The sequence below is a fragment of the Equus asinus genome, chromosome 22 (genome assembly GCF_041296235.1).
Source record: "Equus asinus isolate D_3611 breed Donkey chromosome 22, EquAss-T2T_v2, whole genome shotgun sequence".
Lineage (NCBI taxonomy): Eukaryota > Metazoa > Chordata > Mammalia > Perissodactyla > Equidae > Equus > Equus asinus.
The window spans coordinates 54,459,251-54,474,154 of NC_091811.1; the positions used below are offsets into that span (position 1 = coordinate 54,459,251).

The 14,904-nt window shown below is 53.0% G+C and overlaps 2 protein-coding genes across 8 annotated transcripts in view; one reads left to right on the forward strand and one right to left on the reverse strand.

Annotated features, from left to right (window-relative positions):
- The window catches only part of ZNF740 (zinc finger protein 740), a 10,403-nt gene extending 9,381 nt beyond the window's left edge, over positions 1 to 1,022 (forward strand). Inside the window, exon 7 of one of the 3 annotated variants that reach the window (XM_014847508.3) lies at positions 710 to 1,005. In XM_014847508.3, coding sequence (XP_014702994.1) covers positions 710 to 895 — 186 coding nt within the window. In that variant the 3' untranslated portion in view covers positions 896 to 1,005. Of the gene's footprint in view, positions 1 to 709 lie in introns of all 3 variants that reach the window. The other 2 variants (XM_014847509.3, XM_070495063.1) reach the window with 2 other exon arrangements.
- On the reverse strand, positions 908 to 14,835 carry ITGB7 (integrin subunit beta 7). Of its 5 annotated transcripts, none has more exons than XR_011497149.1 (16): positions 14,761 to 14,835; positions 9,891 to 9,938; positions 9,292 to 9,495; positions 7,425 to 7,626; positions 7,163 to 7,333; positions 6,189 to 6,430; positions 5,658 to 5,816; positions 5,245 to 5,340; positions 4,997 to 5,086; positions 3,811 to 3,957; positions 3,307 to 3,500; positions 2,753 to 2,976; positions 2,293 to 2,512; positions 1,947 to 2,184; positions 1,466 to 1,626; positions 908 to 1,219 (listed from the first exon to the last, which is right to left on the reverse strand). XR_011497149.1 is itself a non-coding variant. In XM_044756200.2 (16 exons), exons 2-16 carry the CDS (start codon positions 9,936 to 9,938, stop codon positions 1,139 to 1,141), a joined length of 2,448 nt encoding a protein of 815 aa, XP_044612135.1. In that variant the 5' UTR covers positions 14,761 to 14,835; the 3' UTR covers positions 1,024 to 1,138. The 5 variants fall into 5 exon arrangements, 4 of the variants coding, with proteins under 4 accessions (XP_044612135.1, XP_070351156.1, XP_044612137.1 ...); XM_044756200.2 differs by having other exon boundaries at positions 1,024 to 1,219; positions 1,947 to 2,155; XM_070495055.1 differs by lacking the exon at positions 14,761 to 14,835 and adding an exon at positions 12,725 to 12,796 and having other exon boundaries at positions 1,024 to 1,219; positions 1,947 to 2,155.
- Positions 14,836 to 14,904: the final 69 nt, after the last annotated feature.

Genomic DNA, 14,904 nt, shown 5'->3' on the forward strand with positions numbered 1-14,904 from the left:
ACCAGGAGGTGGAAATTGGGACCTGGGGAAGAGTAGGCCAGTTCCTAGGTGGCCAGCCCTGCCCTTCCCAGCACCCCAAGTCTCTTCTGTCCACCCCTAACAGCCTCTTGTCATCACTTAGCTACTGATTGTGCCCCATGGCTTGACAGTGGAGGGTTAAGTGAGGCATGGAGTCCGTCACAACCTGTAACCCTCTCCCCAGACGCTCTTTGCCTCTGCTGTGGCCATGGGGCTTTTATCTTAACAATCCCTCCTACCCTTCCTCTCCACCCTTTTTTTTTTTTTTAATATACTTATTTTGCTATTGGGGGAGGGGAATATCAAATGAACAAGATCACTTTTAAATGGTAGTTTTTATAAGATGTTATAAACTTGTTATCTTTTTACCATTAAAGTGCAGTGTATGTTCCTTCGTGATATATTTAGGATATTTAAATAAAAAGAAAATGGGGCTTTTCTACGTACTATCTCCCGTTTGGGGAAGCTTTTTCACTGGAGCCAAAGTGGTTTTCCTTTTTTCCCCCCCAATTATACCCGCCCCACAACTCCCAGCACCCTTAAACCTCCCCTTCTCCACAAAGGAGCAACAGGTAGAAGTAGAAACAGGGTATCGGTTCTGAGTAAGAAAAAAGCGGGCACAGCAGGCCCGAATGAGGTTAGATAGCAGCAGTGCAGTGTTTCTCAAAGTGTGGTCTGGGTGCTCCTCCAGCAGCGTGACCCGAGAATCCGCTCGCCCACACCCCAGCTGCCTCCCGCGCAGCCGCGTCTTGATTCTCCTGCACCTTCAAGTGTGAGAACTGGCCCCTGCCCTCGAGTGGCAGGAGGAGGAAGGAAGGGGAGCTTGCCCAGGCCCAGGCTCCGCAGCCTGCTTTGGCCTTGGGGTGAAGCAAAGTGACGGCTGTGCTCTGAGGTAAGACTTTATTGTATACATGGGTGGGGTGACCCCCACTCCCGTGAGGTAGGGAAGCAACGTTGCAGCAGTAGGCGGCCCTCGGGGGTGTCCCTGAGAATGAAGTGAGGTGGTGGCCACTCCGCTCTGGATTAGTCCCCTCCCAGGCTGCTGCCCGTTAGACCCCGCCCCTCCAGTTCCCACTATCCTCCCGGCGAGCAGAGCCCTGGGGTGAGGGTCCCTCCCGCTTCAGAGAGGGGGACTGTCGGCCTCTTGAAAGCGGGGGTTGACGGTGGTTGTGATGGCGCTTTTGTAGAGAGGATTGCTGTCCTGGGGGAAGAGGTTGGAAGTGATGAGGAAAAGTCCACGACTCCTCCTCTATCTTGTCCCGAGGCCAGCCGAGAGCTGAGCTGGACCCTAGGAGCCGAGGGAAGTGGCGGAGGGGCGGGGCCTGGGTAGGCGGAGGCAGGGCTGAGGGCGGGGTTGGGGGGAAGCAGAGAGAAAAGTGGAGCCCCCTGCCCTCCAGGGAAAGCCAGGAAAACCCAACCAGTGGGACAGCAGGCGGAGTCTCCTCACCTGCTTCCAGTTGAGTTGCTGCCGCTCTTTCTCGAAGCGACGGTATTCTCGGCGGTCATAGATTTCCACCGACAGCCGATAAGCCAGGACCAGCCCCAGTCCCACTGCCACGATGCCCCCTATGCAGCCCAGCACAATGGCCTGGGTGTGGTCTGCTCCCTCTATGGGAAAGAAACAACAGACTTCTGGGGGCTGGGGCATAGGCACTGATCAACAGTCGCCCACAAGTATGTCCCAACCCATCCAGCCTGCCCAGCCCTGCCTGTCATTGAAAACATGGGAACCCAGCAGGATTATTCTCAGCGCCCAGAGCTTAGCCTTGTCCACTTGGTCCACCACCTCTGCTTTTGCCTGGATTCGCAGCTCTGCTTCAAGGCCTAGCCTGGTTTCCCCTTATCCTGACCCCATCCCCAACTAAGGCCCTGCCCGTAAAATTTCCAGGGCTCTCTTTGGCATGTCCACAGCATCCCTGCCTACTTACTCTCTTGGGGTCTCACTCGCAGCACGACCCTGCCTCCGACTTCATCCTCCACCAGGAAGAAGAACAGCTGATTGTCTACGGTCCTCTCTTTGCACCAACCATCATCCAGCATAGGGGCCAAAGCCAGAGTCACGTTGGCATGGGCACAAGCCACGCTGCAATTGGTGGCCAGAGGACCAGTCCCAAAGGCCCCACACTCTGCACAGTCCCTGTCCAGTAGACGCCAGTAAGTTACCAGCTGGGCAGTTGTCACCCACACCACATGCAGGAAAGAGCAGGCTGGTAGGAGTGGTTCAGGGAGCCCCACTGTGCCCCTGTCCCCAAGATGCAAGACCTGAGGCCTCACCTGTGTCTCTCGCATGGTGTCTTGCAGCCTGGGCACTGATCACATAGGGCACCGTAGTAGCCATCCAAGCACTGGCAGCGGTTGCATTTGCAGTGTCCGTGCCCACTGCAGAGCCCTCCCTCAGGACTGACACAGCTGTCCGTGTCCGCACTGCACTCGCATGCTCTGCCCGTGCGGTTGGCGTGACAGTGACACACTCCACATTGGCAGCGGCCAAAGCCTGGGGCAGAGCCATGCACCGAGTGACAACCATACTCCCCACGTACAGTGGCCACCACAGGCCGCCTAAAGCTGACCTGTTCCTGTGCATCTAATTCCCTCTCAAGTGTTCCAGACACATCCTTCAACTCCTACACAAGAATCTTTGATAGTTGCCCTTAGTGCCATGAAGTTCCCAGAGCCTAAGTACCCCTGGGAGAGCCACTCTGAGCCCGCCCCTCTCCCCAAAGTCCCCAGGTACCTCCACAGAGGACGCCTTCGTGTCGCTCACAGTTGGCATCATCACACTCGCAAAAACGCCCAGAGCTCCGTCCACTACAGCTGCAGCGTCCACACTGGCACCGTCCCTTCCCACTGCACAGGGGCCCTGTCCCATTGGGGGCCCGGCACCCAGATTCCAGGTCTGGGGAGGATAGCTCAGCCTCAGAGCACTCACAGAACCGACCCAGGCGGCCAGGGACACAGCTGAGAGGGGAGGGAGGGGAAGGGAAAGGTGGGTCAAGGAGTTGCACCATCCCTTGGCCTGTCTTTCCCAGGATCCTCTAAACCCAAGATCTCACAAGAGTGGAGAGAGATGAGTGACTGAAGGGATGCTGGAGTATAGTGGAGCACCAGGGAGAAGAAGAGTAGAGGGAGTTCTGGTGGAGGGGAGGGAAGCTTCAGGAGATGAAATTCAGGGTGCAGTCCTGGGGTGTCTAGAGACTCCACTGGGAGGATGGAAAGCAAAGGAGGAGGAATACAGGTGCTGGTCATCTGTGGGGAGCCACATGGGTGAGGGGAAGAGGAGGCCCTCACCTGCATACCCCACACTGTAGGTGCCCCTGGCCATCATTGCAGTGGGGAGCCTGGAGCTGGGTGTCACTGCAGTTACAATCACACAGTGTATGCAACTCCACAACCAGCTCCTCTGAAAAGCCAAGGGCTCGGAACCTCAGAAGATGGGGCTCTGTGAGGCAGTGGGTAGCTTGAAGAGTAACCAAAAAATTCACCTGAGGACAGAGTGGGCAGAAATTAGACTAAAATCTTGCGCATGGGTGCATACACACATACACACCCACAAACACCAATCATTCAGAACCCTACTCCTTAGTAAACTGAGGGATGGGGTCATGCTAACACTCATCTCCTGGAAACACGCTTGAGGATGCTGCTCGTTAAGCCCCTTCAGAGAGGATGAATGGAGGGCTACCCCATGCTTTTGCTTGTTCTCCGTGCCGCCCCCCTGTCTTTTCTGGCCTGCTTCAATTTCTCCCTCCCACCCCCACTTCCTTCCTTCTGCCTATTTTGGCTGGCTCTCACCGTCTGGTTGATTCGGACGTGGTTGCATTGGCCCCGGTTTCCAGCCTCACCCTCCCTCTTCTCAGGACCCCCACACTGAGATTCATAAGAAATGTGGACCCCAGGAGGGAGTGGAGAGTGTTCGAGGGTCACGGTGGACGACAGGCTCTGTGGGGAGAGAAGGAGGGAGTCCCCATGTGAGGGCAGCACTGCAGCCCCACGTCATGCCGCCCCAAAGTCTGCCAGAACCCTGCCGTCAGCCCGCCTCAGGGCTCCTTCCATCCTGCCCGGTCAGGAGGCATCTCTCGAGCAAGGCCCTGTGAGAAACCTGAGAGGAGGACACGGGGTGCAGAGGCCTCCACCGCAGCCTTTCAATGCAGCTGCAGCGAGCGGGGGGCCTGCTGCGGGACGGGGCTGGCCAGGCACGTGAACGTGCGGTGGCTGTTTTTCAGACCCCAGATCAGGACACATAAGCTGTGTGCATACACAGTCTAAAGGGAAGATTCTTTACATTGAGTTTGTCCTGGGAAATTCGGTACTGTCTCCTGTTGTCTCGCCATGGGTTTAGGACAGGGTTCTTGTCATCAAGAAGCCTACAGTCTAGTTGCAGAGAGAAGATCTAAACCCAAGAAACACTGAAGAATTTTTGTAGTTCCTTCTAGCAGTAAAATTCTATGGTTCCTGCCAAGAATATCTCTGAATTGTTTATAAGCTCAGTGAAAGCAGGTTCCAGATGTCACATTCTTTACATACAGACTGATTGGGAGACAAATGCCAGCCCTTCCATCTGTTACCTGTGTGACCTTGGGCAAGTCACTTAGCCTCCTTGTGTCTGAATCCCCATCTCTAAAACAGGGATGATAATGGTTCCCAAGTAGGGGTCTGAGGGGGTTAAATGAGAGGGCAAACAGTATGTGCACTTGGGACAGTGCGTGGCATGAGATGAGAGCTCAGCAAATGGTACTTTCCTTCCTTGCCTGGAGCAGGGCTCCATGCCCCGCACACATGAGACACTTAAGATTGATGGACATGGGATGGAGTGAGTGAATGGACTATTAACGACAGCCATATGCAAACCAGAGGTAGCTCTGGAGTGATACACCGAAAAGTGATCATTCTCTCTCAGCTCTGCCACCCCACTGGAGGGCCTCTGCCACCTTCCCCCAGCACCCACCCTTACCATTCTCCCCCGACCCTGGCCCCTCACATTATAAGCGTCCATGATGAGCTGCACCACGTTGCTGGAGTCCTCACTCAGCTCCCCCACTGCAGACTTAGGAATCAGCTTACTCAGCTCCTGAGTTGTGAGGAGTTGAGGGAAATGGTGGGTCACAGCTCTAGGGAAATGGGCTTCTGGGGGTCTAGAAGGAGGGCATATGGGGGGAGGAGAATGGGTCTTTGAGGGAATTGAGAGAGGCTCTGGGTGGGAGGGTGTGGCCTTCAGACAGCTCTCACCTGGTAGACGGGCAGTGTGGTGCTGGTGACAGCAAAGATGGGCTGGATGTTTGCAGCAGAGAGGGCCTGGGCTACCTGACCCACCGAGGGGTAGTCCTGGGGCAGGGAGAGGGGACAAGGTGAGCACCACAGATCCCCCCACAACATTCAAGGTGCCCTCAGCCCAGGAAATCCAAGAACCAGGGTTCCACTAGCTGGAGAAACCCCGGAGGCTTGGCAAGGGGGAGGGAGGGGCCCAGGAGTGGGATGACACAGGTTTCCGCCTCAGCAGCGGGGGGACGTAGAGAGGAGGAACTGCTGGGGAAGATGGCAGGGTGGCGCCCAGTAAGGAGAATGAAGCTTGGGGGTGGGGGTCCTGGGAGGGGAGGAAGTGTGGCTCAGATGGGGAGGGGCAGGGTGAGGGGGAGACTTACAAACTCTGGGCTGCGACTGTAGAGGCCATTGCTGTCCAAGTGGCAGTGCCCATCGCTGGGCATGAAAATGCCACCCAATTTCCCATCCCCAGCTGTGTGGAATGTGTCATCTGAAGTGAACACCAGCAGCCGGGACACATTTCTCCATCCAATCTGCTCCTGGGGTGGGGTGGGGGTAGGCTATGCACCTGGGTGTGGCCCTTGAGCCACCCTAGCCAGCCCTATGAGCCAAGGATTTGGCCAGCCTCATTCTGAGTCAGTTTGTCCATCCCCCTGCCTCCAGCTCCCTGCTCCTCCCCAGCTCCAAAAACAGGGTTGCTGCTCATGGAGGACTGCTTGTGAATTAGAAAAACATGCCTCTTCCTCAAGACATTTTACTCCAGTCCACCAGGAAATGGTCAAAATAAATATGCAAACTACAGTGACTATGACAAGACCCACACCCCCTGGAACTGTGTACTGCCCAACCCCAGATGGCAGTCCTGGCCTCAAACAGTCCTTTGGATCCAGATCCCCACGCTGCCTCCTCACCTGGCAGAGTGCAGCCTGCAGAATGGCATCAAAGCCGCCTTCGGGCGAGTCCAGGTTGCCAGACACGCTCTGGCGTCCCACCTCCCGCTGGAAGGCTTCAGCATCCCCCGTCAGGGACAGCACATGGTGGAAGCTGAAGGGCGGCTGGCAGCGCTCCAGCCGGCTAGGGCAGGGGTGGCGAAGTTTGGAGGGCACTGTGCTCACGAAGGGCAGCACCGTTTTGTCCACAAAGGAGCCAAAGCCTGGGAGAGGGGAGGCATGAAACCTGTACCAGAAGTCAATGGACAGCAGCAGAATGGAGGAGCCACTGCTGAGGACACGGAAGGGAGGAGACCATGGAAGTGAGGGCTGGGGAGGACGGTCGTAGAGGAGGTAATGGGAGCTGAGCTCCTAGAGAGCAGGGACCCAGTACCCAGCAGGAGCAAAGGGGTCAGAACTTGGGCTCAGAGAAGTGGGGGATGGAGGAAATTCAGAGGAGGCCACAGTGGGAGTCAGACAGGGGTTTCCTGAAGGCTGAGAAAGAAGACAAGGCTGTAGGGTGTAGTAGCAGCCTGAGGCAAGGAGGGGATCTCGAATGAGGAGAAATTAGCACAGTGTGCAGCCAGTGACAGTGGCATTTAGGCCTTGTCCAAGAGACATGGCTGAGACAGTGGCATCAGGGCAGTGTCTGGGTCGATCTGGTTACTGTCTGACCCCTTGGGCGCCGTCTGAACAGTCTCTCCAGACTCTGGGCCTCAGTTACCCCTCCTATAAAATGAGTGGTCCTACTGGACAATCTCTTAAGTCCCCTCCAGCTCCGACCTAGAAGATGGATGTCTTTGGGGAGCGATGTCAAGAACCTGCGACCCATTAAAAACTGGGAGATGGCAGGTGAGGCCCTCGTGTGTCGAGCACGCTGGCAGAAGCTGAGGCTAAGGCGGCGGCTGAAGTTAGAGGCAGAGAGCCGGCAGGGTGCCGGTTAGCGCCGCGCTCACCGATGCGCACAGAACGGGTGACCTTCTGCAGCTTCTCCAGCAAGGCGTGCCCGAGCTGGCGCACGCGCTCCAGGTCGTCCTTCATGGAGTAGCTCAGGTCCATAAGGTAGTACAGGTCTACAGGGTATCCTTCGGCACGGAGGAAGCGGACCCGGAGCTGCTGGGGCTCCCCTGCGCGTGGGGGGTGGCAGGCGTGGGTCAGCGGGGCGCATCCAAATCCCAGCCCCGCCCTCCACCCCAGCCCCGCCGCCCAGCGACTCACCGGGCCGGAGCGTGATCCGGACCCGCTGCGGCGCCAGCTGGGTGGCCCCGTCGCCGCGGGCGCCCTGGCTGAGCGGCTCGTCCTGCAGCACCTCCTGCCGGCCGCGGGGCTCCTCTAGCTCCCCGGGGGGGCAGCCCCGCGCCAGCAGCTCCTCCCGCCGAGCGCAGCGCCGCGCCTCGGCCTCCCCCGATGCCGTGAAGTTCTGCGCCACAAGGGGGCCACGTCGGGACCCGCGTCCCTGCAGACCCCCGGCCCTGCTCCCAGAACCACCCTGCAATCGCGGCCCCTTACAGTCCCTCCCCTCTCAGTCAACTCCCTGAGACCCCCCCATTCCCTCCCCTCCCCTTCCCTCCACAGCTATCCTTTAACCCCCGTCATTTCTTCCTCGTCAGAGCCCACTTCATATAGCACCCCCCTCCCCATTATCTCGACTCCCCCCTTTCTCCAGCAGCCCACCCTTCCCCTCCCCCTAGGACCACAGACTTCCTGTTGAGATCTCGGGGACCTCACTACCACAAAAAAAGGAGGAGCTTGGCCTCCTAGTCCGACCTCCCCCACATGCTCAGGCCGAAATGGGAAGGGGGTCAGATTAAGACCCACAGTTCCTGAGAAGGGGAAGGCTAGGGAAAGAAGAGGCGCTCACCTCCCCGCAATGTGTCTGGTACCCCTGGGACTGGCTGGGAAGCCGCAGGGGAAGGAAATGGTTAGAGCGGCTTCTCAGCTGGCCCGGGTGCCAGCCTCTGGTCTGGGGATTGGCGGAGACAGACACCCGCCCGACTGTGCCAAGAGCCCCCACATGGCACCTCTGCTCTCTGCCTCCCCCTGATTCACTATGTGCCTTTCCTCACCCGCTAAGCCTCTGTAGCTCTACCTCCTCTGAGTTTGCTCTCATCTCTTATCTCATCTAACTCTCCATCTTCCTGTGAGAGGCAGTTCTGCCCCGCCCCCACCCCCAGCTGGCGCACTCCTCATGTTCCACCCCTCCTGAGCCCTGTCTCTTTAAGGCATAAACAAAGAACAGCCTTATTTGACCAACTAGAGAGTCACCCACACCCCAGCATCCTTCTTGGCCACTTAGGTAGCTCAACCCTTTCCCCCAAAGCCCACAAGCTTCCAGCTCCTTCGCTTCTGCCTTCCTGCCCTCCCAGTCACAAGCTGCTACATTCCTGGGAAGGTAAAAACCCCAGCCCAACAGAGACTCAGAAACCCAATCATACACTTTCTGCTATGGACGAACCCCCACTATGATGTATCTGGAGATGGGCCTTTGGGAAGAAATCAGGGTTAGATGAGGTCATGAGGGTAGAACCCTCATGATGAGATTAGTGCCCTTATAAGAACAGACACCAGAGAGCTTGTCTTCAGCCCCTCTGCAAGCCAGGGAGAGCGCTCACCAGGGCCCTAATCAGCTGGCACCTTGATCTTGGACTTCCCAGCCTCCAGAACTGTGAGAAATAAATTCCTGTTGCTTAATCCACCCCATCTATGGTATTTTGTTATGGCAGCCGGAGCTGAGAAATAAATATGCTTTCTCACATGTGTACCTGCACGACAGATCCCTCTACCTAAACATAAGCATAAGTTTCAACAAGAGCATGCTTCCTCCAGATTCACGGTCACAAACCTTCTCCATATATACACAGATTCACAGATACAGACATAATGTGCACGGCAAAGGAAGCTTGCATGCATGTGTATGCACATGTACACACAATCACACACAGGAGTCCCATGTGCACAAACTCAGTCACACACAGGACTGCAGAGTGCACCCAGAAAAGCACACATGTGCCCACACAATCACACACGTATACCTAGGCTGCATACACACATACACATGGTTCAAAGGCCACAGGCCCATCTTTACCAGTTGCTTGCACCACGCACAGCTTGGATGTGAGAGGATGCACTTCTGGCAGGAGGGAGCTGGCTGGCAGGACTCTGGCAGGGATGGATCAGGATCTCCCCATTCTGTGGCCTCCCCTGGAGATGAGATCTTGGCGTCCAACTCACTCTCACCTCCGCTCAGAGCCAGCAGGAAAACAAGGACCGTTGACAAAGGCATCATGGTCTGTAATAGGATATAAATGGGGATACATGGGTCCTCAGGGAGGACCCCAAGCTCTCAGTCCTCTAAACTTAGCCTGTGGTTGTCACTCTCAAAACTCTACCCCGACGCTGTCTCTCATCATAGTTTCACTTCCCCCTGTGGATTCAGCAGTTTCTTCAAAATGGTGGGAAGGGGCAGGTACCAGGCTGGGCTACTGGCTCTGGAAAAGACCCATCCCTCCTATGTGCAGACTTCATGAGGCCAGCATGGGCAAAATGACCTCATCAAGAGTCTGGGAATTGGGCCAGGAGGCACTAAGATCTATACCCAGGTCTGTTCACCAAGATTCCAAGCCATAGTGGAAAGAGAACCAAACAGAAAATGGACCAGGTTCTGGTCCTGCCTCAGTCACTCACTGGCTGTGAAGCAAGTCTGGCATTCTCTCTGGGCCTTAGTTTCTGCATCTGTAAAGTGAGGGAGGTGAATAAGTAATCTGACAGCCCTTGCAGCTTTCACAATCTTGGATTCTTAATAAGGGAATAGGGTCAAGAGCTCTAAATAAGGGAAGAAAGTCAGGGAGTAGGAATAAGAGGAAAGAAAGCTAGAGAAGATAAGGGGTGTGTGAAAGAGGGGGAGAGGTAGTTGTACTTGATTGACATGGTAGCCAGAGGAATAAAAATTAGACCATAAGAAGAACTTTCTAAAGGTCTAGGATAATGGAAGAAGGAAGGCCAGGGTTGGTAAAATTTTCTTTTTCCTATACTTTGCACTAAGGAGATCTAAATTGTAGAAAGGGCCTGAAGGCAGGGCAATTCTTGGAATGACCACTAGGGAAGATCAGGCAAATTTCTGATTTTTTTTTTTTCCTGAGGAAGATTCTCCTGACCTAACATCATTGCCAGTCTTCCTCCTTTTTTTGTATGTGAGCCACCGCCACAGCATAGCCACTGACAGATGAGCAGTGTAGGTCCATGCCTGGGAACTGGGCTCGGCCACCAAAGTGGAGTGTGCCGAACTTAACCACTAGACCACTGGGGCTGGCCCAAATTTCTGATTTTTTAAAACTTATTAATTAAAAATTTGAATAGACAATCCATTATCATGCTTCAAAAATCAAAACCTTAAATCCCAATGGCCTTTTTTACAGAAGTAGAAAAGCGGATCCTAAAATTCATATGGAATTGCACGAATAGCCAAAACAATCTTGAAAAAAAAAGAACAAAGTTAGGGGACTCACACTTCTCACTTTCAAAACTTAATACAAAACGACAGTAATCAAGACAGTGTGGTACTGCCATAAGGATAGGCATAGAGGTCAATGGAATAGACTTGAGAGTCCAGAAATAAACCCATCCATTTATAGCTAAGGATTTTCGCCAAACCATTCAATGGAGGAAGAATAGTCTTCAACAAATGATGATGGGATGACTGATGTCCACATGCAGAAGAATAAAGCTGGACTCCCACCTCACGACATACAAAAGTAACTGAAAATGGGTCAAAGACCTAAGTGATTAAAGTAAAAGTACAAACCCTTAGAAGAAATATAGGGGTAAATCTTCATGATCTTGGACCTGACAATGATTCTTAGCTATGACATCAAAAGCACAAACAACAAGAGCAAAAATAGATAAACTGGACTTCATCCAAATCTAAAACTTTTGCGAATCAAAAGGTACTATCAAGGGAGTGAAAAGACAGGCCACAGAATGGGAGAAAATATTTGCAAATCATATATCTGGTAAGTATCAGGGATATATAAAGACCTCTTATAACTCAACAACAAAATGACAAACAACCCAGTTTTTAAATGGGCAAAGGACTTAGACATTTCTTTGAAGATGGACAAATGGCCAACAGGCACATAAAAAGATGCTCAACACTGTTAGTCATTGGGGAAATGCAAATCAAAACCATAATGAAATACCACTTCACACCGACTAGGGTGGCTATAATCAAAAACTGGAAAATAAGTGTTAATAAAGATATGGAGAAAATGGAACCCTCATACATTGCTGGTGGGAATGTAATATGGTAAAACCGCTGTGGAAAACAGTTTGACGATGCCTCAATAAGTTAAAACAGAATTACCCTACGACCTGGCAATTCCACTCTAAATATATCCCTAAAGGAACAGGTGTTCAAACAAAAACTTGTACACACACATTCATAGCAGTCCTATTTACAATAGCTAGGGGCCGGCCCCGTGGCTGAGTGGTTAAGTTCCTGTGCTCGGCTTCGCTGGGCCAGGGTTTCACCGGTTCTAGTCCTGGGTGCAGACATGGCACCACTCATCAAGCCATGCTGAGGCGGCGTCTCGCATGCCACAACTGGAGAGACCCACAACTAAAAGTGCACAGCTAGGGGTGGGCCCCGTGGCCAAGTGGTTAGGTTCGTGGGCTCTGCTTTGGCGGCCCAGGGTTTCGCCCGTTCAGATCCTGGGTGTGGACATGGCACTGCTCATCAGGCCACACTGAGGTGGCATCCCACACGCCACAACTAGAAGGACCCACAACTAAAAATACACAACTATGTACTCAGGGGCTTTGGGAGAAAAAGGAAAAAATACAATCTTAAAAAAAAAACAATAGCTAAAAGGTAGAGACAACTCAAATGTCCATCAACTGATGAATGGGTAAACAAAATGTGGTATATCCGCACAATAAAATATTTGGCCATAAAAAGGAATAAAGCACTGATACATGCTACAACCCTGAAAACTTATGCTAAGTGAACGAAACCAGTCACAAAAGACCACATATTGCACGATTCTATTTATATGAAATAGCCCAACTAGACAAATTCACAGAGACAGAAAGCAGATTAGTGGTTGCCAGGGGCTGGGGAGGAGGGGAGGATGGGGAGTGACTGCTTAATGAGCAGTTTCCTTTTGGGGGTGAAGAAAAAGTTCTGGAACTGATAGCGGTTATGGTTGCACAACGTTGTGAATGTACTTAATGCTGCTGAATTGTACACTTAAAATGGTTAAAAGGATAAATTTGATGTGTATTTTACCATAATAAAAAAAATCAAAAAGTTAAACAAGATAGTGAGAAATCTCCCACTCCTATCCCTGCTCACCCCAGTTTCCAAATAAATCACCACCATTGATTATCTTTTGTTGCCTACAATCTTTCTAGGGATTGTTTTAAGCGTATACAAACTAATATGAATGTATATACTCTTCAAATGGTAGACTCAAATGATAGAATTCTACAAATGGTAGAATACACGCAGTTATGCACCTTACTTTTTTTCTTTTGACTACTTTTCTTGGAGCTCCTGCTCCTCAAGAAAATATAGAACTTCCTTGTTCATTTTTACAGCCGTATAGACTTCCATTGCGTGGATAGGTTGTAGTGTCGTTAGTCTCTTACAACGGGATTTAAATTGTTCCTAGTTGTTCATAATGCTGCAATGAAAATTGATATATTTCTCATTTCACATGTGTGCAAGTGAATCTGTAGGATAAAGCCCTGGAAAAGGGTTTGTAGGGTCAATAAACAGCTATCATTTGTAATATTGGAGAGTATTACTGACACAACCACCTTAAAGCCTGTGCCAGTGTACATTCCCGTCAGCGGTGTGTGAGAAAGGCCAGCTAACTCTTTGTGAAGCATCTGAATCCTCAGCAGCCCAGGTCTAGACTCAGATCCAGATGCTCTGCACAGGGTGTGGGGAAGGGGTGGGGTGCTGACTTGTTGACCGCCCCCATCCTGCTCCCCACCACCTGTGACCCCAGGCATTGTGTATATAGAACGGAGCCTCCGCCCTCCTGTGAGAGGCCAGCGCCGCCGGGCTCAGCCTCAGGGTAACCTCAGCCCTCCTTGCTCTGCATGCCTGTGGTCGGGGAGGCTGGAGATGCTGCAGCACAGAGCCCAGTTTTGGGGTTTTTTTGTGTGAGGAAGATTGGCCCTGAGCTAACATCTGCACCAATCTTCCTCTATCTTATATGTGGGACACTATCACAGCACGGCTTGATGAGTGGTGTGTAGGCCCAGGATCCAAATATGTGAACCCCGGGCTGCCGAAGCAGAGTGTGTGAACCTAACCACTATGCCACCAGGCCGGCCCCAGAGCCCAGTTTTGACTCATCTCTCACAGGTGGGGCCCCTGGGCCACAGTGGATCCCCAGGATAGACAAAGCCAGAGACCTCAAGCCCCACTCATTTCCCGTGAAGGGGGCCCTGGCACTCCCTGGACAGCCCTCCCCAGTCCTCTTCTGCCAATTCTTCCCCTTTCTCCCCTCCTTGGGGATACACGGCCCGCCACCTGCTTCTCTGTCTCCCTCTCCTCTTCCTATTCAAAAACTGGATTGCATCTCTCTGCTGCTTCTCTCTTCTCAACTTCTTCACAGTTCTTTGTTTTACTTCCTTTTCAACCCTCTGATCCTAACCATAGAATGACGGAAACTTCTACTTCAACCCTCTCTTTTTACAAATGGGAACCTGAATTCCAGAGAGGTGAGCGACCTGCCCAAGAACACAGTGGACTAGAGGCGGAGCCGGGATTGAGAGAGGCCAGGCCCTTGGTCTGTTCGCTGCTTTCTTCCCCTCCAACCCAGGCACCATCATGAAAAGTTGTGCCTTCTCCTCACTGGCCCCAATGGGCTCTACCTAATCTCTTTTCTTTCCTTGAGAGACTTTCTCAGTCTTCCCTTCTCTCCCTCCATGGTTGTCCCATTTTCCTGGACTCAATTCTGCCTCCCATACACACCCTATTGCCCCTTCAAAAGCAGAGAAACAGAGCATCTTCCCAACCAATCCAGATCTCCCAAGTCAAGTGGAACCGTCTCCTGCCCACTCAGAGTCACAGGGAGGGAAGAGAGCTGAGCCCCTGGGCCAGTCACCCAAGACTGTGGGATCTGTAGTCAAGATGCCAAATGGGAGGAGGTCTGAGCTGAGCACAAGCCATTAGGCAGCAGGGATGGCAGCTGGAGAGTAACATTGGGAGAACCCGACCTAACATGATCCTTGGCACATGGCAGGCACTTGGATGGTAGCACCCATACATCCCCCACCTCCTTTGCCTCCTTCCAGCCCTGCCCTTGAGAAATTGATGCACGAGAGATAGGTGGGGGAGGGAGGGCTTGTAAAACTAGAGGAGGGAACAGGGACAAGGGCTCTTAGGAATGCGGAAAAGAGTTCGGAGCCTTTTTAAAGTCTCAACTGAACCCTGGGTGTCATGGGCTCCTCAGATCAGATCCCTCTTCCTGGGAGGTTGGGACCAGGTGGGGTTTGGGCTAGTAAGGAGAAGAGGCAGAAGGGCTGGTGCCCTGGTACTCACAGGTGCGTGCAGAGCAGCCCTTCCTCTGGAGGCAGCAGCAGCCTTTGTGTACTGATCTGGGAGGCTGCAGAGGAGGAAGTGACACGCCCCGGGGTGGGGGAGACTTGGGGATGGTGGGGGTGACTGATCTAGAAGGTGGAGCAG